Source organism: Oxyura jamaicensis, chromosome 2 (genome assembly GCF_011077185.1).
Source record: "Oxyura jamaicensis isolate SHBP4307 breed ruddy duck chromosome 2, BPBGC_Ojam_1.0, whole genome shotgun sequence".
Taxonomy (NCBI): Eukaryota; Metazoa; Chordata; class Aves; order Anseriformes; family Anatidae; genus Oxyura; species Oxyura jamaicensis.
The window spans coordinates 129,172,825-129,197,189 of NC_048894.1; the positions used below are offsets into that span (position 1 = coordinate 129,172,825).

The 24,365-nt window shown below is 40.6% G+C and overlaps 1 protein-coding gene across 3 annotated transcripts in view; it reads right to left on the reverse strand.

Annotated features, from left to right (window-relative positions):
- The window catches only part of ZNF704 (zinc finger protein 704), a 92,540-nt gene that overhangs the window by 62,910 nt on the left and 5,265 nt on the right, over positions 1–24,365 (reverse strand). For all 3 annotated transcript variants that reach the window (XR_004748049.1, XM_035316864.1, XM_035316863.1), the window contains exon 2: positions 20,855–21,102. Coding sequence is in view for 2 of the 3 variants with exons in the window: in XM_035316864.1 (XP_035172755.1) it covers positions 20,855–21,081 (227 nt within the window). In the remaining variant the exon portion in view is untranslated. The remainder of the gene's footprint in view (positions 1–20,854; positions 21,103–24,365) is intronic.

A 24,365-nucleotide genomic window follows, 5' to 3' on the forward strand; every position in this document is an offset into this window, starting at 1 on the left:
CCCCTCAAATCTTTCCCCTCGAGGAATCCTGCCGGCGACTATGCAAACATTTGCACGGTGGTGTGCTCGAGATTTCAGAAAACAAGCAGCAGCAGAAGACAAACCAAAGCAGCTCTTCTGATCCAAGTGCAGGTTTGGGGTCTTGTAAATAGACTTCATATTGTAAGGGAACTGATTTGAAATCTCCATCTTAACATCAAGCTCTGTGGCATTCAGCCCCCCAGATCCCAATTCTGTGGTTTCAGCATGCCACAGCTTGAGGGCACGTACTTATCTGTCACTGGTAACTCTTCTGTAACATCAGTGGGCCAGAACCTCTCCCCACCTCAAATAGGAGGCTTCAAATTGAACTGGATAAGGGCTACGCAGAAAGAAAAACTTTAGAGGAAACAGATCGTTTTGTTGCTTTGCTATTACTGTGCATTTGGGTTTCATCTCTCACGCTGTCACCTTGCCCCAGAAGAGGCTAACAAAATGCATCAGTAAAGCTTCCACTTGAAGAAGTCATTTTAGATTTGCAACTTAGAAAAGTAACTTTTTAGCTAAGCTTTATCCCATCTTCATTTTCATCTACATACAGCCCAGCAAAAGATTAAATGCAATTTAGTGGCTAACAGCATACAATTGCAGTCTTCAGTGCTCTATCAGCCTCTCTGAGCAGAAAATATGTAAATGAAGAATTACAACATGAAAAAACTCCACTGACGTAGAGGATTTGTATTTCTGCTTCTTTCAAACGATGCACAAACTGAATCCCACTTGGATAGGCAAAGGGATAGGCTCACTTTGATTATTTATTACTCACAGCGTTCTTTTTTAACTAGTCAGTTCTGTATAGAACATAAAGGAGATGCTTTCTGCAAATCATTTCAATGATATTACTGCAATATATTTAAATAGCAAGCTTAAAGTCTTTACAACTTTTCAAAGGATGGTTTAAGAAAACTTCCTGAAAACACTGTAATTGCGTTTTCATAATGGTATGTATTAATTTATAGTTCTTTGATCTGCACAGCACAAGATCAGAGCCGAGGAACTCTCAGGCAGCGACCTAAGCCATACGAGGGGTGGGTGCCCCATTTCTGCACCAGCTGCAGAAGGTACACGTCCAAAAAGCAGACAGAAAGCCAACCTGTGGTGTAACACCAGGCAGAAGTGGCAGTTTCAGAAAGATCTTAAGACCTGTGGAAGAAACCAGGTTGTGCCAGCCCCAGAAGACAGGCAGGAGCTTGGCATACGTGAAGCATCTGGAGAATGCACGATAAATTGACTTTTGGATGAGATAACCAGAAAGACTTTGAGATCTGAGGTGGTCAGAAGTAACCAGACATACTGAAACACTTTAGACAGAGAGAAAGATTGGAAAATGAGAGGTGCTGCTGTAAAGCAGGAGTGGAAATGAGTACAGGGTTTCGAGGAGCAAGGCTACCCAGGAAAGGAAAAGGAAAGGAAAATCCAGGGGTGAGAAGGGGAGGGAACAGACTCCCAAGGAGCAAAACTGGCAATCAGGAGGACAGACATGGGAACAACAGCAAGGCTCCTGAAGTACTGGTGGGTGGAAAAGAAGGGCCGCCAGGCTAGCACAGGATTTCAGAAGCCAGCAAAGAACACCAAAAAAATGCTTCCTCACCCACTACTTAGTTTCTTTGCTTGTACAATTTCTCTTCTATTTGCCAGTGAAGCATTATAAAATATTGCTAATACAAAAGGAGATAGAAAATCAGTACAGGTCTTATACCGGCCTGCTTAAACTGGGAAAATTACCAATTCACCAAAACATAGCTCTTGTCATCATTAAAAAAAAAAAAAAAAAAAGGTTTTAAAGTAGAGCCAAGTTACTCTCTGCTCTAAAAATGCTTATTCTACAATTATAAATAGCACCAGCATAATGAAAAGAATGCTACCTCTGCTCTTCTACTCTCCTCCCGCCCCTAACATCTGCTGTAAAAAAGAGGGGTCGACTTCGGTTAAACATAGCTCTCCCTACTTCAATGAAATAAGGCACTACTGTATTTTGAGGAGCTCCATTAGTCAGAACTTCATTTAATTCTAGCTGCCAGAGAAATACTGGAGAACTGCAGGTCACAAATGCGATGTTTCAGATCACTGCCTCAGTTATTAAATCCAAGATCTTTCCTTGCTGAAGCATGCGGTTGCATAATCTTTTATTTAACGGGGACACGGCGGTTCCACTTCATTCTATTAACAAGACCTTCACATTTCCAATATGTTTTTGTTTTTGTTAGGATGCAAAGGATTCCACTGCCTGGAACAAGAAATAAGAGTTTATCAGACGGCAATCTGATAACCTTTAAACATTTTCATGCAACCCAATCCACCAAAAGATGAAGCACTGCTTGTGACTGGCAAGAACCCTGCAAGAACCAGGGACACTGTATGGGACCACTGTGATAGTGACTGTATTTGAATGGTTTCTGTAGCAACATTTCAATGATTTTTATATATATATAAAATACAAACATTTCATGTTTTTCAAAAAGCTATTTTTAAGCAAATTAACCTAAAACCCACTCTCTACTAAGCATTCTCTTAGACACTTCTTCGGCAGACACTTCAGGCATGACCACTTGCAGGATTCTCCCAAGCGGAGATGCAGCAAGCAATGGAAGGTCTGAATAAGCTGGAAGTAACAAGGGAAAATTACAACAAGAGTTCTGAAATTATTACACAGATGAGAAGCAGCCTAATGCACAAATCCTTTTATTGCCTGTGGCACTTTGAGAAGAAATTTCCCTTTGTGGTCTCTCTGGCACCTGCAACCCAAGGGCACATGGTTACAGACAGACAGCCTGCTGCAGGCACTGCCTCTTCCACCCCAGGTATTCCACCACCACTGCTCAGTGGCCATGGACCTGGGACCACAATTTACTAAACAGGTCATTAATAGCAACTATTTTTGAATTACAAAATTCATCTCCAACTGCAAAAGGTTCCTCACCTTTTTAAACTACTCTAGAAATCCCCTCAAACTCATTTTGGCCCAAACATTCACAAATTTGGGCTTAGCCCCGAGGGCGGGCAGGGTGTCTACAGGGAGCATTCTAGCTAGAGCTGTTCAACTCAGTGTTCTTAAAAACAAACCATCCTTGCCTGTACAATACACTCAAAAAATTGATGTACCTGTAAAATCCACAATGATTAAACACAACTCAATTACTTACTCTTGTCTCAAAGACCCCTCTGAGCTCCCACCTGCTCGCAGGGCGCTTGGCACAGGACATCCCTATGGCCACACGGAGCATCTCTTTTCTTACCTGAAAATCATACCCTCCTTCCTCTGTTCACTTCTATACGGTGGGCAGGTGAGGTTAGCTTTTGGTAAGTGAAGTAAGGGTTGGTATCACAGACACTGAGCACTGTAAACTACAAAGCACCGAGTGCTCGGTGCACTGAGCACTGGTAAGCTACAAAGAAGAATGACTTTTTTTTTTTTTCTTTTTTTTACATCTTTACTGCTGTTTTGTTTGAGTATCAGCCTGGCTAAGGAATCTTTTTTAAACAGGATGGAAATATATACAAATATATGGAAAAAATATAAATACAAATCTCAGTTCTTCATCCGCAGACAATTAAAATTTGGTGTTTTCAACACCTCATCTTTATTTGCAGAAGGACTGATCAGAAAACAGCAATAACCTAAAAATGCTCTTTGTACAAGGACTGATAGTTGCAATCCCCTTCCAATGTGAACAACTCAGTTGTGTCCATTAGACAATTCACTTATCCCAGCATTTTCAGAAAGCAGGCCATTCCCAGTTTGACTTGCTCATGCATGGGTCTCACTTTCTAATGTCCCAGACAAGTGCAAGTTTGGGTACTCAGCACCTTTAAAAGTCATGTTCTGCATGGTTTATGTTAATCACCCAAAGCAAAGAAATCTGTATTTCAGGTTGGAAATGAGGAGACATTTCTTCTCAGAAAGAGCAGTCAGGCACTGGGATGGGCTGCCCAGGAAGGTGGTGGAGTCACCGTCCCTGGGGGTGTTCAAGGAAAGGCTGGACGTGGTGCTTAGGGACATGGTTTGGTGGGTGACATTGGTGGCAGGGGGATGGTTGGACCATATAATTCTGGAGGTCTTTTCCAACTTTAATGATTCTATGAAACATACTTCTGCTAAGAGATGTATACTCTGATATGAAGTAGATGTTATTTTGCTTTGGTTTTGGATTGGAGGTTTGTCCCTATTTTTCACATCAACTTTGAAGTGGGATTTCAAGTGACAAGGAAGTATAAATGAGGCGTAACATTTAGCAACAGAGGCTGGCTGTTGAAAAGCAGAAGTTGGAGAGCCAGGGCTGGCAAGTTCCTACTCCTAATCCTGGCAGAGCCCCCACCACACTCAGCATCCATTTCCTCCTGTTGTTTCACTTTCCGACCACCTTTAAAATGGTTTTGCTTAATGTTCTCTCTTATTTTAAAATGTGTATCTATACAGCACTGAATCATAAAATACTGTACTAAGCGTTATTATTTTTATTAAAAGCAGAGTTGCTGTCCTGGCCACGTTGAAGTGGATGTGATAAATTTCGAAGGTATCGACATCCGCATAATTATGTTTTCCCCCAATTATAAGTTGGCCTTCCTCTGTGCATGCATGAAGAAGTTCACTTATAAAACAAAAAGTTTCAGTTGGACAACGCATCTGAAAACATGGAGAAGGAAATGGTGTTTCACTATTACAGAGATTCAACAAGGTCATCTGTTTAACCATTCCCAGCTGTAACCTGAACGTAATTGCCATAGAAAACAAAGCATCTCTGGGAGAAGGGGGGGCAGAAACGACCTTCGAGACTCATCTAAACCACACAGTCACTTCAAATTCAGGTTCTCTACAGACACACATACATCTAGGTATTATACACTTAACAATTCGTGCTTCATCGCCACTGCTTTGCAACCTGCAGCTTGTCAAAACCTACCCAGCGCATCAGCGTCGCAGCGAACAGCCATCAGGTGTCAGAGCTGCACGTGTGGAGGGTTGCCAGCACCCCCACGCTTCCTTTCCAGCACAAAACCGGGCATCTACTTTATACCTTCTGCAATCAGAGCGTTCAAAGCACCGGGCACTTGGAGTGTGCCTGCCTGCTGTGTTTTTTTTTGGGGGGAGCAGGCAGGGAAGGAGGCAGCGTCAGGGGGAGCAGCTGAAGTGTGCGCAGCAGTGATAGCGATCTGCGGTTACGGACGTAAATTAGCAGAGGGAAAAGTAAAAGACGCTTGCCTCCCTCCGAACTCAACACAACACAGCCGCTCAATGCAAACATAAAAAAGAGACAGCCCCATGTAAATTGCAGAGCCGACAGTGTCAATGAGACTTTTGCCTTAACAAGTGAACAATGGGTATGCCTTCTCTATCCAAGCTAGCTTTAGTGCCATCCTTCACGAGCAGAACTGGCATTTCTGGGCTCCCAGCCACACATGAACTACAACAGATTGGGTTAGGTCCAACCTTGAGCCCATACAATGCGCTAATGTGGAAAATATTACACTCCCTTTCCCAGAAAACAAATGCTGGATTCAGTTTTCAGAACCTGTTACTTCTGTTCCCACTTGACGGTGCCAGCAGTCTCACCTATTTATCCCGCTCACTCATCTCACGGAGCTACTCAACGTGACCAGCCACGGAGCTTGTGCAACCCTTCTTCACCAGGGAGGGCAGTTTTACCTTCTACGTTGAAACTGGAAGAACTGAGGCCGGGAAAATAAATAAAAAGCCACCCAAAAATGTTGATGCTTAAAGGGCATGATCCTCAGATTCCTCTCACGCAATATCAAAGCCACAGGCATCCCGAGTTTCCGCCTGCGCCGTTCCCACGGGTTGTGCCACTGCTAACTGGGGCTCACCCCTTCCCGGCCCCAACCCCACCACCCAGCTCCTGGGGGGACATCAAGCCCTTGCCCCAGCCTCAAAGCCAGAAGGCGCATCCCCGTGCAACGGGATGTTCATCTGAGAAGGAGGAATCCTGGCTCTGGCATTTGTTTTCACCTTTGTTCTTGCAATCTGTATTAAATAGCAGTTAGATAAAAGATGTCCCTTCCAACCACCACAACGAGACTTCCTTCCACCATGGAAAATGATGGAGGGGAAAAGAAAACAAACTGGGGAGGGAAGTATAAATTATTCTCCATGCCCACTGGAGTACAGGTAGGGAGCAACGGATGTAAAAAGCAATGAGGGAGGTTTCAGCTGTAACTGGAAAATATTCTGGCATGAAAACATTTAAACCCTGGAACTGACTGCCCTTCATTATTATGACCTGTCAATAATTAACAACTTTTAAGAAAAGATTCGACAGTTATCAAAAGGGATAGATACAGTTGATCTTCACAGGGGGGCAGAGAAGACCTACATGACCTGCAGAGGGCCTTCTAGCCCTGATTTTGTTGTTCCCACACTATAAATCAGAATATGCCAATATCTATCATATTAGCGTCTTCTAAACATATCTCTGAGTCAAAAATATTTAAGCTTCTCCTGTAATAAGTGAGCAATTTTTTGGCATAGATGATGATACAGGAAATCTGGCAACGCACCAGAAACAAAACACGCAGTCATGCATCTCCTGAAAGATACGGTTTGGAAAAGTATTCAACATATTTTTTAAACAGAACGTGGAACAAGTTTAAGGTTGTTAAAATCTGTTCAAATATTTTTCATTAAAACTGCAGCAGTTCTGTCAATAAGATAAGGCTCTAAGGTAAAGACAGTTTTCCCATCAAGACAAACTCTTCAGCATCTGCAGGCACTCACCCGCTGATTCCTCCACCTTCCAGCTGATACAGAAATTATATTTCTGTATCAGCTATGTTCAAGGCTCAAGTATAGTGAAAACAGAAAACAACTCATTAAACCTTGCAATACATATTGACAAAAGGGGTTTAAGTCTTGAGGCAATTTGCCATCTATTTGTAATGACTGCTGCTCTCCATGCTTTGTGTTGTCTTGTGGTTGGCTTATTTCCCCATCCGCACTTACAAAGGGCATGTTGTTTATGGCCCCACCACAGATGTTACCAAGTTTTAGCTACCCTGGTGGTGAGTTAGCACTTTACAAATATATCCTAGCATGTGTATGAACCTTTACTTACGAAATGCTGTTACTTTCAGCTAGATCACAGAACTGAAAAAACTCACTACCAGACAAAGCAGACTTGAAGTTTGGTCTCTTGCTCACTGCTTAAATACAGTCGTTTTTTTCCCCTCATAAACAAAGAAATAGATATAATCAGCTTATGTAACAAATGTTGATAATTTTACAAAAATAGTAGTGAAAAATGATGATTGAGCTCAGGTATTCAGCTGGCTTGCTTTTTCTCCCAGCTACTTCCTTCCCTCCACGAGCTCACTCTGCTGTTTACAGCCTTCCTTTCCAATGCATTAGGGCAAGCAAAGGCTATCTGGACATTTTCCGTGTGCACAAATATACTCAGCATATAATATGAGAATAGGAGCTTTTAACAACACAATTCCTTAGTTCAGCACAATATAATTTATCCTAAGCGTTGCTTATATAATCTATCATAAAAGCACAGGGAGAGAGTAATTTCAGAGTACTTGGAACTGCATCTTTTGAACAAAGTTAATGGTGATTAATGGTGAAGAGGAAGAAAAATGTATTCCTCAAGAGAACTGAGGAGAAGAGAAGTGCAACTATGAAAAATGTGAAGTATTTGAAAGAGGGTGAGCTCTGGAGCTTCACTTGTTTTTTAAGGGATGGTTGGAGCAGAGGCATACCCACAACAGGAGCAGGAAGGGGAGAACAAGTGGGAGGAACAGAGCATGCAGCGATAGATGGGGACGTGGGAAGCTGTATAGCAGTGAGTCAACAGGAGGCTTTGCAAAGTAGGAGGGCAGTTCTAGGCCAAATGCTTAGTAAGTTAGCATGATATCAAGGGATACATTTAGCTTGGACAGGCTTTAATTTAAGAAGCTCGTAAGAAGCAGAAATATATTACGGCTTGATATTCACCACTGGATGTAGGGATGGGAAGAAGGGCAGCTTGGTTTAAGTCTGACTAAAGATTTTCTTTTCCCTATTTCCTGTTTTTTTATGTATTTGATATGAGGTAAACAAAGTATACTCCTAGGGGCACAAGAGCAAAGTACCACTAGAGCCAACAGCAGTTTAAAATGGGGCACCAAAGGATGCCAATGAATCACAGCATCAGAGCCAATGCATTCAGCACCTCCCCAGCCATCTCTGAGCAGTCCCTTCTACCCCAGGGAAAGGTCTGAGACAAAATGAGAGCAAAAATCACCACCGTGGAGGCTCAGCTGCAACCACAAATCCCTGTCCTGAAGAAGGAAACCCCAGAGTTGTGGGGCACTGCCAGCAGGCAGGACCACTACTGCCTTCTCAGCAATGTCTCACAGTATCTAAGTCCTTCCCTGGCTTGTCATTCCAGCTCCACACTGTATACAAACTGCCTCTCCAATCCCTCTGCCATAATAACGACAGGCAAACTTAATTAGTACTGTGAACAGTTTGGACATCTGCACAACAGGTTGCCAAAAAAAAAGAAAGAAAAAAAAACCACAAAGATAACTAAGAACATTTGTTGCATAATGTAATTCAAAGCTTCTATCTGTAGGACCAATACAAGCCATGTTTATTAATGTTACACATTATGTCTTAATTTGAAACATAAGTGAGAGCTTGTTTTTGTACTGCTTTAATTTTAATAATCTATTAGAAAAGTATAGTACATAACCAGTTTATTTTTGTAAGGCCAGTATTATACATCCGATGTAGGTTTTCTCTCCAATCTTCTTACTCAGACCAAAACATAATAAAATGACAAAACTGCTGCATTTGCCTGCATTTATTTGCTTTAGGGACTGGCAAGAGAAAGCAATGTGTCTTCATCATACTTAGAATTTCTGTAAACATCATGAGAAAATACATACCACAAACCACAAGTAAGTGTAACCACAAGCCTTTTTATGTGACATGTTTTAAAGGGTTGGATCGATTACATTTTTACTATTGCTGTTATTATTAGAAGTATTCCTGTGATCTAGAAGTACTCTTAATTAGGGCAGAAAGGTTAAGTATCAGCAAGATGTGTCTCAGGGTAACAAGGAATGAGTGCACGTCACACAGACACAACCTCACCCACTGATATTATATAAGTATACACGCAGATAAGGTATACACATACACACACACACACAGAAAAATAACTTTAAATGGCCACTCTGCACTTACTATTGGAATAACACATCAGTAATCACAGAATCATTAAGGCTGGAAAAGACCTCCACGACCATCTGGTCCAACCATCCCCCTACCACCAATGTCACCCACTAAACCATGTCCCTAAGCACCAGGCCCAACCCTTCCTTAAACACCCCCAAGGACGGTGACTCCACCACCTCCCTGGGCAACCCTTTCCAATGCCTGACTGCTCTTTCTGAGAAGAAATGTCTCCTCATTTCCAACCTGAGCCTCCCCTGGCACAACTTGAGGCCACTCCCTCTAGTCTTATCGCTAGTTACCTGTGAGAAGAGGCTGACCCTGAGCTCCCCACACCTTCCTTTCAGGTAGCTGTAGAGAGCAATAAGGTCCAGTCTTGAACTTGAGGGCCCAGTGACAATGAGCAACCCCCATAACTGTCAAGTAAACTAAAGGATATTGAGATGTAAGGGACCACATGGGCATGGCTACGGCCCTCCCCAGTTGAGGTGCTGCAGCAAGCCCCCAATCCCCTCATCCTGCAGACCTGTGACAGGCAGGAGCTGCCCCCCTGGGCTGCCAGGGAGAGGCAAAGGGCAGCAAAGGGCAGAAGAGAGGAGCTGGGAGGATGGAGAACCCAGGTACAGCCATGGAAAAAGGAAGGGGCACTGGGACTTCAAAGAGATACTGCTGATCAAACAGGCACGTTGGCAAAAATTCACGTAACTGGAAGAGAACACCAAATCACTTCATCCAAGAGGGCATTAACAACACTAGAGGGGATTTCAGGCCAGTGACTCTCAGGTGCTAGGAATTAAGGAAAATCAGTCCAAATGGTCTTTTTAAATCACCAGTGCTTGAGCTGGGCCCTGGAGCAGATGACCTCCAGAGGTCCCTTTTGGCCTCAGCATCCTGTCACAAAGTGTCATCAAACTGTTCTTCACGGCCACCTTTCAGCAGAAAGGCACACAAAAAGGCCACGCACATCCTCCTCTCGGCCTCTTCCTCCCCCCCCCAGCCAGCCACCATGTTCACAGAGCTCCATAAGCAGCTTTGGGGGGAGCAGTACCCAACCTCTGTTGTTATTTTGTTGAAACCTTCACTTAGTTCTTCACTGCCTCCCTCAGCTTCATGGAAAGAATCGGATATTCAGCGGGAAAGCAAGAGAAACAATCCAAATTAAGATGAAGGGGAAAAAGGCACAAGCAGTGAGCTTAAGTCTGGGAGCACACTAAGGACTAAAGAATGGCTTTGGTATACCAAATTAAGTAAAAGGCTACAAAGTATTTAAACTTTGGTGGCTTTGTTTGCTTTTGTTTTTCAGTAGGAATGCATTACCTAAACATAGGCTTTAATTCATTACAAACAGTAAATGACAGCAGCTTAGGCCCACTAAACAACATCACTTTCGTTCAGTGACTCTGATGCCCCTGAAGATGAGATGTGTGGGATCCTGAAGGTGAAAGAGGTTTGAACTGCGAGCATGGCCACCAGCAACACCTGGGTATTTTCCATCCATGTTTTTCATGTTCAAGGAAACAGCTCTTTCTAAATGTTCCAAATAAAATGGCATTGGAAATAGCTCAGCTGACCATAATGACAGGACATCTGCTGATGGTGGAAACAGCACCCTCTGTCCTTCCGCAAGCAGCCAAGATACTAAACTGCGTGTAGCAAAACAAATCAAATAAGCAGCAATGGTATGATAATATAGCCTATTAAAAGCATCAGTTGGCTAGTGACTCCATTTACCATCTTGAATACTGCTGTTACCCCAAACAGCCGTTTTATCTTCCTGTGTCAACATGGTAGCAGCTTCAACGCGACGTGCCAGTGCTAACACTGCTAAGAGCGATCGTTCCCCTAGGACAAGACAGTTTGGGAGTCCAGCTGCATCTGGGCTTCTGGAATGCTCCTTGAGAGAAGCAAGGGCAACCATCAGACACCTAGAGTTTATGATGATGTATAAATAAATAAAAAAAAGAAACTCTGCTACTGTATTCTGGCGATGTTATTCCATACTTTTTACTTCAGCTTCCTAAGGAGGTTGTTTTGAAGATGTGGTTTTTGAAAAATTTCACATACACAGCCACTAACACTGAATGTTTTCACCCAAAATGAATTATTTTTCTAAACACCAGTTCTACAGAAAGTATACAGATACATTATCTGAGGATTGTTAAATATTTTTAGCAAGATATCTCATTTCACCTACTTTCACTCTATGGATGGAGCAGCAAGGTGCTACAGGATTTACTTTTCTCTGGGACCAGTCAAAACACAAGTTCACATTTCACCCGTAGCTTCCTCCTGGTTTGCCAAAGATGCTCTGTTCACCGGTTACTGAACAAAGAAGGCCCAAAGTTACTTGGCAGACTTGGCATTGCATCAACAGCAGGATTTCCTATGACACAACTTAATGGCATATACAAAATCACAAATCTTCCTACCCAATGAGCTTGACTGGTGTACTTGAAGAATAGCAAGTGTTTACTGTCATTGTCTCAAAACTGAGGTCTAGTCATTTAGCATGTATTAAAATGATACTAAACAGAAACGTTAAGTCTTGCAGCTTACAAAGAGCATCCCCTCAGCTCTGCAGAGTAACTCAGCATTCCTTACAGAACAAAAACTACCTGCAAGAATGCCCACAATACACATTCTGTGCAACGCATCGCCATCAAGCGCTGCTGTTACAACCAGGCCAAAGGATATGCTTCTTGGAAAAACTAACAACTTACTGAAAATTATAGCTGATTCGTGTAGATCTTGTGTATTTAACAACACTTCTGTTCCAACATTTTTCCAAAACTATCAAGGAGTAAAAAGAGAAAACTTGGATATATTCATCTTATAAAGATCTAAATGTACAGATATTAATCCCTTGAAGTCTGCTAAAACCACAGAAAGATGCTGTTCTGCCTCAAATAAAATTAACCCGTTAGAAAAATCTATAGTTAATTTACAAACATATCCTAATCACGTTGAAACACCAACATCTAGATTAAGTGCTGCATCCTCTTACATTCCTCTAGCCACAAAAACTCTAGAAGTAATAGGCAAAACAAGTACTTGATGTATAAAATAATCTCACAGTGAGATTAGGAAATCTTTATTACAGAAATTAACAAAAGGCACCTTAAAAATAGCCTTTCATCTGTGCAAACCAATAGTAGGCAGAGAATGAAACCAACAGGGTTAAACAAGCTTTACCATAGAACAGGCATCTTAGGAATACGAACAAGATACTGAAAAACTTGTTACACACAATGCAAGCATATTACTTCAAATATAGAAAAGTCAAACTTTCTACCTATTTTTTTTTTAATCTGTATAACTAATGTTTGCATGGAGATGATGCCAGAAGAGTTAAAGGAGTTAAACAGAAATTTCTAAAAGTATTTTTAAAATAACAATTAGTGATAGAACTTCTCTCAAAGAGGCAGGCTTCATGTCTTTCCTGGCCTGAACAATACAATGTCAAAGATCACTGCATAAACCAGAATATTTTAACTTTATAGCATTTAAATAAAATTATGGCTATGAACATGCTTCTGTGTAACCATATACATGGTATCCCATTCTTGCACGTTTCACAGATAGACAAGTTTAAAACCATGTACCCATTGACTTTTTTCTTTTTTTCTCAGCACAGATGGCATTTCAAGAGGGATTTTTTTTTGTGCCACAGCTAACACAAACCACAAAGAAATTACTCTTATTGAATATTGCCTGCTGTTTAAAGTGTTTTGAAATTACACTCCATTTTTTAAGGGAACTGAAGAGCTGAGAACAAGACACGCATTCACAGTGATAGCTAGCAGACAGAGCTGCTGAATACAACTCCTCAAGAACCAGCACCCAATGCTCGTTGCAGATTAAGGACACATTTTTCCTCTGTGTCACATTAGAAGAATTCATTGAAATTTGCTTGGTAAGGAGATCATTGTCCATTGGCAACTTTGGTCACACAGATGAAACAATTCAGTCCTTAGTCTAGGCTACCATCAAAATAAGATTTTAAAGAAAAGTGGCTACATTTCTATAGATGGAGACAAATCTTCTCTGGTGCTTTGAAAATACAATTTTCTAGACAAATGGGAAATTTATTTCTATGTGTACATATACACACGTGTTTATATATACATATACAGATGCATTCAACATCTTCTTCTAGGCTTCCTTGTGAAACAATCATTACCTAAATAATACAGGCTTCAACATCAGGCACTGGGAAAACTTAACATTACCACAATTAATTGCACAATCAAATCATCATGTGTTTATTTTTCAATGGAATTTCATTCCTTGGGAATTCTATCACAAGTCTGCAGTTTAAAAAAAAAAAAAAAAAAAGACATATAACATTGGCCAAAAATCCAGATGGCTAAAATCATATTAATGGTGTGTGAAGTTCCTCTCCTAATAAAAATTAGAATGGAAAAAATTTAGAAGAAAGGGTGCAATTTGAAAATTATGGAAATGAACAACTAAGAAGTCTGTGTGATGGATGACCTATTGTTACAAAAAACCCAACCAAGCAGAAAACACCTTATTCATGAGAAGCAGCCTTCATTCACACTCTTCATGGTTCAATCACTTGAAAATCCCATCCTGCTCTCACAGAATCAAGTAAAGCAAAACAGGCTGAAAGACCACAAACACAAATAGTTGTCATTATACCAAGTTGCATGAAAATCACTAGCAAATACAGGCAATTACTAGTAAAGAAAAGAAAAAGCTTTATTCCTGACATTAATATTCCCTCTACTCTAAGCATTACTGAGAAAAAAAAATAACTTTACCTCATCCAAAATTCACACTTCTGCAAGAATACTATGCTGACAAAATCCTTCTGGATAGGGTAGACCACAAATCTAAGAGTGGTGATGAAAAGATGAATTGCTTTAGTCACACAACACCTCTATGTCTACGTTATTTGTAGCTGGCTCGACCATCCCACAGCCACCCTTTGCAAGGGACTGTCCTGATCGTGTCCTCTGCTCCCCAGCACTTCTGAGACTTGATCCACCATTTGAAACATAAGTTTTCAACAGCTTAGAAATAGTCACAAACGCATCTGCGGACACCTTCCCCTTCTCCATCTCAGCACCATAAGAAGCTGATGCAGCTATCATGGCATCGAGCAAAGTGACTTTTGGAGTTCTGGTTGGGCTCTGGGGTAACTGTAGTAAGCACCTGCAGAGTTTTTATTTGCAACTTAATCTATGCTTTTTCCAATCTGATTCTGCCACACCACTTTTGTGTGCTTTTTCAAAGCCTCTAGGGTTTAATATACATATATAGTCCTTCTAAAAGGTAAAGAAAAGTTAGTATTAGAAAGCAGCATCAAGAAGCGCATTAAGAACAACACGCTAAATGACTGATTCTCTGACTGCTTTTTGGATAAACTTCTGTTTTCTGTTAACAGTCAGATCCTAGAAGGCATGCCTGTTTTTCTTGCAGCAGACCATGACAAGCAGTTCACCATCAATATTAAACATAATCAAGCTCTAATGACTTTTTGGGTGAAATCCAATCAAGCTGCACACAAATTTAACTAAAGAACTCTAGCAAAACAAAGCAACAATATAATACTTCAATAATGAGCTGGTGCGGTTATTTGGAGAAGCTGATTTTAAACACATGGTATTGCCAACTACCAGCATTTTTACAGAAGCCCTGAAATGTGGGAATTATGGTTTTCAAAGTTTCCAACTATCACGGATGCATACAAAACAAAAAAGAAATAGTACACTCAATCTATAGGGTGGTTAAAAAAAACAGAACACTTGTGATATATCTCAATGGTATTTTGAGCTGGAAGGAAAGCTAGCAAGCTCAAAAGCTTGCAATAAATCTGAAACACAGACTGGGTTCTTAGCTTTCTGTTTTCATCCGTTTGACTGAAAAGCATCAGCACCCTGGGGGTGTTTAAGGAAAGGCTGGATGTGGTATTTAGGGACATGGTTTAGTGGGTAATGCTGGTGGGAGGGGGACAGTTGGATCAGATGATCCTGGAGGCCTTTTCCAACCTTAATGATTCTCTGACTCCCTCTGAGGTTGCCTGATCAATCCGTTCTGCTGAAATTATGTGGCATATAAAAACACTGCTCTCCCATGGAGAAGCTGGAGGTTTTCTTCAACAGAGTGAGAAGAACTACGGAAGACTGCATCTGAATAAACATCTCTGGGTAAACAGAACAGCACAGCGTGATCATCGGGTTCTTCCTTCCTGCTGCAAGCACATTGTGAAGTCCTCCCCGTGAGGGTATCACAGCTAAGCAGATACTGCTGTTGATGTCAGAGTCTGGCTCCTGGAGAGTTTTGGCTAGGAAACCATGCAAGTGTTCCCACTGAAATGCGTGGTGCATACTCAGCCTTACCCAGCAGGCCTCACAGACAACAACAAACTCCCTAACCAAAAGATTGCCCAGAGCTACGTTTCTGGAGACACCAGGCAAGAAAATCATTCAGGGATGAAAACACAGCTCTGCCTATGCTGTTTCCTTATAACGGTGGTCAGAAAACATGACCACAATTTCTTTCGCCCCAGTTTTCCGTGGCTATTTTAGAAGTGCATAAAGAGGCAATGGGGGAAAGAATTCCTAGAGACACTTCATTTACATTATTTCAATTACACCACACATTTTTTCCATTAAATTATGAACTAATTAGCAGATAAGTATAGGCACATGAATAAAAATTAATTCTGCAGTAAGAGCAACTGTTTTAAAGAAGAAAAAGACAGGAAAATCCAATATATTATTGTCATCCTAAATGACATTGCTTAGTAACAGTGAACCAGAAGGCACAAGAACTCGAGGCTTTTATTGCTCAATACCTACTTCCTCACTATAGGAAGTACTTGAGCAGATGAGGTTTAGCTTTGGCTTTTCCTTCAAGAGCATAAAGAACATAGTAAGGTTAGACGTTTGGAAAGTTTGGGTTTCTTTCATTTTTTTGTTGGACATACAGTACAGGAGGACTGGAGAAAGGGTAAATGACATGGCAAGGAGGTAATAAAAACTTCACAATATTTTGAGACCGTCTAGCAAAAGGTTCACAAAAATGATATCACTAAAACACTCCCACCCAGCAGAGGGATAGGAGTGATGCCTGACCACTTCCTTTTTTGATTATACCTTCTGGATGTTTCAAGTTACTCCTTTCTGTGACATCAGAAAAGACAACCCTTCTAAGTAACACATAAAAGTTACGAGGAGTTTCCAGACAGAGCTGGTCAAAACACATCTGTCTAAAAAGGAGTTTTAACCCATCACCATTTCCAGACATTTAGCCTTACTTTTTACTCGAAAAAAGGAAACTTCATGCCTTGCAGTCCATCTCTGCGAGGCACGAGCTTGCTCCCCATGCCATGACTCACGTGCTCACAACTGCACTATCAGCAGCCCAGGCTCTTTCTCATCGTTCTTGCCAATGTGCTTTGGGAGTAAGTGTGGATTGTGGTAAGTAACTGATGAAAACATAAATGAGTGAAAAGGCTCTGTTCACCGCAGCCCACTGGGGACATCATCTTTGATTGCATCTGACCTCTGCAGATGGAGCTGCCCAAAACACCAGTAGACCTGTGCTTGCTTCTGCCTACAATGCAATGCTTTTATTCCCTCCGTGACACCACTCTCCTTTTAGTAAATGACCTTTCACTACTCAGATCCTAGGAATCTGTTCTGTGTTTGATCACTTACATTTGAACAGTAAGCCAATCTAAAGCATATTTTCCTCTACTGTGTAGATAAAATCTCAATTCTCAGAGATAATTGCAGTTTATAGTTGAGCTTTCAGACTGCTTTCTCCAAGACTCCAGTCCTGTAGACACTAAAACTACTGATTAAATTTAAACTTGGAAAGGAAAGGCAAGGAATTCAAATTTCCTTACATTAAACAAATAATTTTCTCAAGCCGAACAGTTTCATTTGCACTCATCTGAGTTTCAGATGTAGGAAAGCTATGTAACTTGTTTAATTTTTGTTCAAAATGAGCAAATGAAGAGATCTGAAAAGGGAAAGACTTAATGATGTTTATCTCATATTTCATTTTTTGCATTCCCAGACATAAAAATATTTTCTTTTTTTTTAAAACCCTCCCAATCTCCTATTTTAATTCAGCAGACACTTCCAATACAGCACATAGTATAGAAGGAGTGCAAGTTCTACAGTTGTAATGCAAGATGAAATAAAAACTGTAAACACTAAATTCAAAAAAAAATTTGCATTTCAGTATTAAAATTATCTGGTATGTAGCAAAATACTGATGATGGAATCAGCTACATTCATCCCAATGCTAGGTCTTTAAAGACCTGCCCTCAGAAGCACCCCAACCATGCCAGGATTGCAATGGTTATGACACCCCCTTCCCCGACACATCCATGGCGTCCTTCCAAATGGAACAGAAAAACCTAAACCCACACCTCCTAAAACCTAAACCCACCACCCTCCAGGAAAGTCCACAACTGCTGGGCTGTTAATTACTACAGATCTATCCCTTCCCCGCAGATTTCACTGAAAAACAAAATTCTAGTGTCCACGTTTTCCATTGGATTCCTGTTTTCCCACACATGCCCATGACACATCCACCAGACCGTCTTTTCTCTATACTTCCATCTAGCGTAATTTCAGCACACCTTAGTATGAAGCACCTGAGATGCCAGGGAATGTGATAAAATATTTTAACATACTTAAAATGTTGGAGTCTGTAAGCAATAATTAAAGCACTGCAGTACCACTGCAGCTGAATGTCTGAGAAGCAATATTTATTATGCCAATATTTTCCGAGCTGAGTTGGTTATTTTGGATACAGTGCTTCACGAGGATTTTCGTTCATATCCACTGGTATCCTTAAGAACAGATGAGATAGGATGGACTTTGTTTCACTTAGTGGTCAAAATGAAGGATATTTATTCATGTTACTAGCTCTTTTGCAGACTCTTTTCCAGAACATTCATACGTTCCTGTTAATGAGGATTCTGCAGTATGATAAACTTCTGTCTCAAAATTACTTCAGTAAAACTTAACTTTACCCTTTACTTTGGCATCTGAAGTAAAGTAGATGACCTCCTCAGCTCCATCAAGGTGTTAAAACAAGCATCAAACTTGATTTCCATAGCGTTTTTCTATATCAAAACTCCAGCTGAGTTTGTTCCAAAGAGCAAATGAAACTGAAGATCACATGGAGTTGGACTAGATGGTCTTCAGAGGTCTCTTCCAACCTCGGTCATTCTGTGATTCATCTCTAATTCTCCCACACTTTCATAAATATCATCTGATTAACACAAGATGTCCAACCAGCCCTGCCAGGGGGTGAACAGAGGAATTCACCTGGGGGAACGGGCAGCTGCATCAGCTCAGTCCTAGAGAGAAGACTTGAAGGGGCTTAGGAAAGAGGCAGGAGAACTTCAAATGCCTACCCTTACACGCCTCTATATTCCAGAGAATATGGCTTTTCAAACTGTGTTGAAGAGGAAGAGAGACTTGGTATTCCCTTCATTACATCAACAAATATTTAATAAGTTCCCCAAGCAAAGGTTTTTAGAGCTATTCCTGTCGATTTTAGATAAACGGGCCAACAAGTCACCTCCAATTCTAAGGGAGCATTAAATTTGTCTTCCAAATAATAGCACAAGTGACCAAGATACTTATCATACTCTTGAATTTAGACTTTGGGTTTGTTTTCTACTTCCGTTTCTAAATCTGCTAATAACAGCACCTTGACCTGCGTGTCTGAAAACAAGCAAAAAATTTATCTTAAGTACATAATACCACTTATTTGTTCACAACAAAATACAGGAACAATTAACTATTTCATAAGAAACCTTTGCAAATGAACCCATTTACTATCATCTTACTATCCCATGTTCAAAACTAGTGTCATAATTAGTTCTAAAGAGGTATTAAAGACATTTATTCATTCTCTTTTCCACCCTGTTGGGGAAGAAATGTTCATCCCTCAGAGGAAGGATGATCTTGCTTGCAGTTACAGAAAAGAGGAGCTTGACTGCTCTGGATTATCTTCATGAAGTTAAACGAAAAGGCTCCTAAAGTCTATACTTTAGTTTCTTGAACTGTAAAATGGAAATGCTAACTTATACTTTGAGAAGGAAGTTGGACCAGGTGACTTCCTGCAGTCCCCTTCCAACCTGAATTTTCTGATGATCCTATTTACTTTGAGACACGCAGGCATGAATGAAAAGGGCAGTCAGCCATTACAGGGCTGATTATGGGTGAAAATATCAAAAATTTAATGCATAGCTTTTTACTAGATATTTGTCTGGAAAAAAAAATCCTATCAAGATGCTTGTGAACTTTGCGGTTTTCACTACTGTCATCTATGAGAGCCATGATGATCCTGTTCTGGATGACATGGCAGAACCAGATGCTTTATGTTGGCTTTTAGAAAGCAAACAAACCAAAAAGCAACAAAACATACAGTTTGACTACTAAATTTTTAAGTGACATCATAGAAAATAAACATGGAAGAAATATCACTGAACATTTTGTGAAAGTGCATTTTCCAGGCAGGTTAAAAAAAAAATATCTTTGCAGATAGACTGATGCCAACATGTAATCACAAACAACAAAGAAGTCTCCCATGCGTTTGTCATCTTGCAAGACAGAACGCCCAATTTGTTGTCAGTTTTTCACCACTGCTACATGAGAATCTGTAGCTTTACTGGATGTTTCCTTTACACTCATTTTCAGCACTTGTCTAGAGGAATCATTCCCCTTCTCTCTGGAAACAGAGAACTCCTTCCCCCACAGTTCAAGGTTCTAGGCTATTTTCTAACCCCTTCTCTTTAAATCATTAGCTAGTATGCAATTCTCAGTTTCCCCTTCTCTTACTATTATTCTACTTAAATATCAGAAAGACATAAAAATATACAAATAAATCTTGAATTTCTTGCTGTGATAAACATAATCTCTTAAAGAACAATTATTTTTTTTTCTCAAACTATTTCCCTATAAATAGTTTATAATTAAAAGTGTAACTGCTCAGATGATAGTGCTGAAGTCACAAAAAATATGTGCATTTACAATAGTTCCTCAAGGAATAAGAAATTAAAAAGCAACATCAAAATTCCCAAATCAATTTTTTTGTACAAATTTGATTTCTCTGTGCCACTTTTTTCTATTAATTCATTTTATAGACCATATCATGACCCAGCTCTACCCCTATAGAAGGATGTAACAGAAAATAACATACTACATCCTCACTATCCCGAATAAGGCACTGCCCATTTCCATGAGTATAAGGTGGCTGTAGGTATGGAAAAATAAAATAACATTGCCAGAAGTTGATCCTAAGTCTCATTTAGAAGATTACTTATCAGGCAATGCTGAAGCTGGGTCAACAATCTCCTCCTGTTAAGGCATGTTCTTTTCTGGGGATACTTCAGTTGCAGCACATGATAAAAGCAAAACCATTGCAAAAGCAATACAAAGTCCTACATTGCAGACAGTCTCTGCTCCCACTACTACTGTAAAACTTACACCACATCTTTCAAGGAGAGGAGTTGTGATCAACTTTGTACATGAATACTACTAGTCTTAATAGTACCACTTGTCAAACTTGCCTTCAATATCCGAGTAGGAAAAAAACAAAACAAAACAAACAAAAAGAACACCTAAAACCAACTTTCCCTACCTTGCTGGAGGCACATCAATATTTGAAGAAACAACCTTGCGCTTCTGTTCAAGAAGACAAACAGAACGAGTGTTTTCCTTTTCATACTCATGAACTCTGCTCAGTTTTTTGGTCTCTGCTGTTTTTAAATCTTCCTCCTTTGTGGTGAGCAGGAGAAACTGTTGGTCTGGCAGTTTTTGACTGATGTCACTTTTTACATCCTCCTGTTGAAATGCAGGGAAGGTCATTTCACGCCTGATGCTGGCAGCCTGCAAAATTAAAAGCAATTATTAAATTTTCCTCTAATTCTCCTAAAAAGTAGGGGGTGAAAAGCCCAATACCCCCAGGCATTTACTTCTAATTAGCTCTCTGAATCATAGAACACCATTTCTTTGCCCTTCATACATTCTCAAACTACTATTAATTTCTCAACAGTGTTGAAGACAGTCCAAGAAAATAAGCAGTTCTTGGCCATTTTGTAAAGCCATCAGTTACCTCTTAATGCTAAACAGAAAGAGGTATTTGAATGGAAATACTGCAAACCACTGTATAAATAACTTGTATTTACTGTATGTATATGTGCGTTGTGTAACTATCCAAAAGAAATGCTAGCCACCCTCATCTAAAATTCCTAGTAGAGACGTCAGAATTTATACAGATGGCTTTCTAAAAGGCAAACAAGTAATGAAGAAGCTTCCGACAGCCACGTATGGGATTCTTTTAACAGCTACTTTTGTAAATGAGCATTTCTCTGTGAGCAGAGAGGTAAGTTGCCCCGGCCCAAGTCCCCTGCTGGGCAGCGCAGAGCAGCAGGCGATGCCGGCAGGACCCCCCCGAGGAGCCCGCCAGCTCCGCCACCAACAAGGAGCATGGACACGCACAGGAGTGGCCTCGGCTCCTGCAGCTGCTTCACATAAGCAAAACAGTGACTTAATCAAGTCACTCTTTCTTGCCAGAGAGTAATCCAAAGTCTGGGACGTATGTAGACTATCCTCTGAAACATTGCTCCCTGGCCAGGCACAATTCCTTGTCTCCACGGGGCAGGCCATCCTGCGGGCCCTCACAGCCCACTGCTCCACGTTGGGAGAGCCCCTTCAGCCTACTAACATCCTCACACCTGTATGAGCACACGTGGACAAGACACGGCTAACCAGAAGCATTTGCCCATGTGTTATTCCTATGTGCCTGTGCTTTTAACATCAGGAGCCTCAAGCAGCTACTTGCTGGAAGCCCCAGGGACGGCCCCGAAGGCCAAGGGCAGAAGACAGCCAGCAGAAATGCCTGGCTTGAACAGACACGCTTCCACAGCACATGCACTGCCCCGGAGAAACCCAGACGTCTCCTCGGACCCACAGACTGGATTTTTAGACACCTGTAAACTATTGCTGAGCTTTACAATGGAGAAATCCAGAATGTGCTACCTTCAGATACCAACAGCATGAATAAGCTGTGTAAATTCGCCTGCTTTACTCCTTCTTCTTTTCACTGTGTTCAACACAAATACTGCAGATGTAATGAATACTGACATCTATACATAAATAGGAATATATTCTTCTCCCCACAAATCTATTTATAACTTTCAGACCTTAGCAGGTATATAAATGGTGCAAGCTATTGTAAGTTCACAGGAAAGACAATCTTGTCAAGGTAATTTTGTTTTGTTATGCAAAGCGTATGTCACCACTAACACATAAATACTTAGGACTGATGATTTAATGTCTCTCATTCTCATGTTTCCATGGAAGGGCTTTTGGCAGTTGCTTCAAGAACAAAGCTGGAATTGTTGCTTTATGAATGTAAATAGTAGAAAGAATTAGTCATTTTACACTTCTTCACACACAAACAGATGACACATTACCAAGAAAATTTGCCTGGAAGACAACACAGTCAGCATGTGATCACACAAAATTAAGCGAAGACATAAACATATAAATTTAATTACGATTTAATGATTATTTCCAGAAAACTTTGATTTACAGTAAGTCCTTTTCTGAGGATTTTAACAGATTCTGAGGTGCCTTCCATCTGCATCAAAGTTAATTTAGAAGTGATGCACTAAAGAAAAAAAAAGCCCAAGAACACCCAGGTTCCACTATCCAGCCCCTAGACATCAGACAAAGTCAAACGAAGGTATGTATTAAAACGTGAATCCCACTGTCTTCCCTGGCACAGGCAGAATCCCCTCTTACCGACCCTCCAATTCCAGACTGAACACACCACTCATCAGGATTTTTTTTTACCCAATAAATTCAGGATTTAATCAAAGGATTATTTTTTTTTCAACATATGGAACTACTACATTTTATTTGTTGTCAGCAAATACCCTGTCACACATTTTTAAGTTTACTCTACAGCCCTAGTGATCACAGAAGGTTGCAGACTCAGACTAATTTAATGGTTGGACAAATAAAGTCCAAAGCAAAAAGCAGAATACTTGCACTGTGATACCAGATTGTCTGTTCATATATACTTATATATATATGAAAATTATTCATATGCAGTTCAAATATATTCAAATAATGGTTTATTTTTCATATGTCAATATGCTGTAATTAATACCCAGACCTATCCAAGCATGTGAAAGTGAAAAAATGACAAAAACCACACAAGCAAGTATTCCGAAGGTTGCAGAGCTGCTGCCAAACAGTTCAGGTCCACTGGTTAAATGGCCAGAAATGGCAGAAGACCAAAACTAATGCTTATCCTGTTTTCAACAGCTACTTGGAAAAAAAAAAAATGATTAACATATTTTTAAACATCCCCCTGACGGTGATTTCAGATAAAGAATCTTTTCTGCTTTAAAAACAGGTGGTGATGACAGAAAGACAAGACTTTAACTCAGTAGCCACTGTCTGGTAACTCCCTCCTGCTCTGCAGACAGGTTTTTGTCTTTAATTCATCTGTGTCTACAAGAATCACTTCCACTTGAGACACCTGCCTACGTAGTACCTGACCTTTTTACAGAAATCCAGCCACATACATGAGCAGACGTGGATGTTGGAGCAGCAAATGCTGCAGAAATTTGACTGATCAAGCTCCTCACTTTTCACTAAATCCACTGATTATCCATTGGGACTACTCTGCCCTCAAGTTCTGCTTCACAATTATTCACAGTTCTGAGATAGCATTGCCAACTTCTAATGCATCGTTCCAGATAAGTTAACTATTCTGATGTATCTTATCAGAAACATTTTTTCCATGGACCCCTCACAGCCTCTTAACCATTTCAAGTCTTTTGGTGGTTCTGTAAAGCCACAAGACGTTCCAGAAAAAACTTAGTGGAAGGTCTCACTGACAGCTGTACACTAACACAGTTACACCAACTTATTCCAGCTTACTTCTGATACTTTGCACTTCTCTCTCATTAGCTCCGAAGCAGTTGTTAAACCACATGATTACGTTGTTTGCTAATGGATTGGCTTTTCTTGTCATCATACCTTGGTACTTGCCACCTTATTGCCTCTGGTATCAATGGCTGATAAGAACTTGCAGAGTTTTTCCATACACACAACTAATTATCACTCATAGAAGC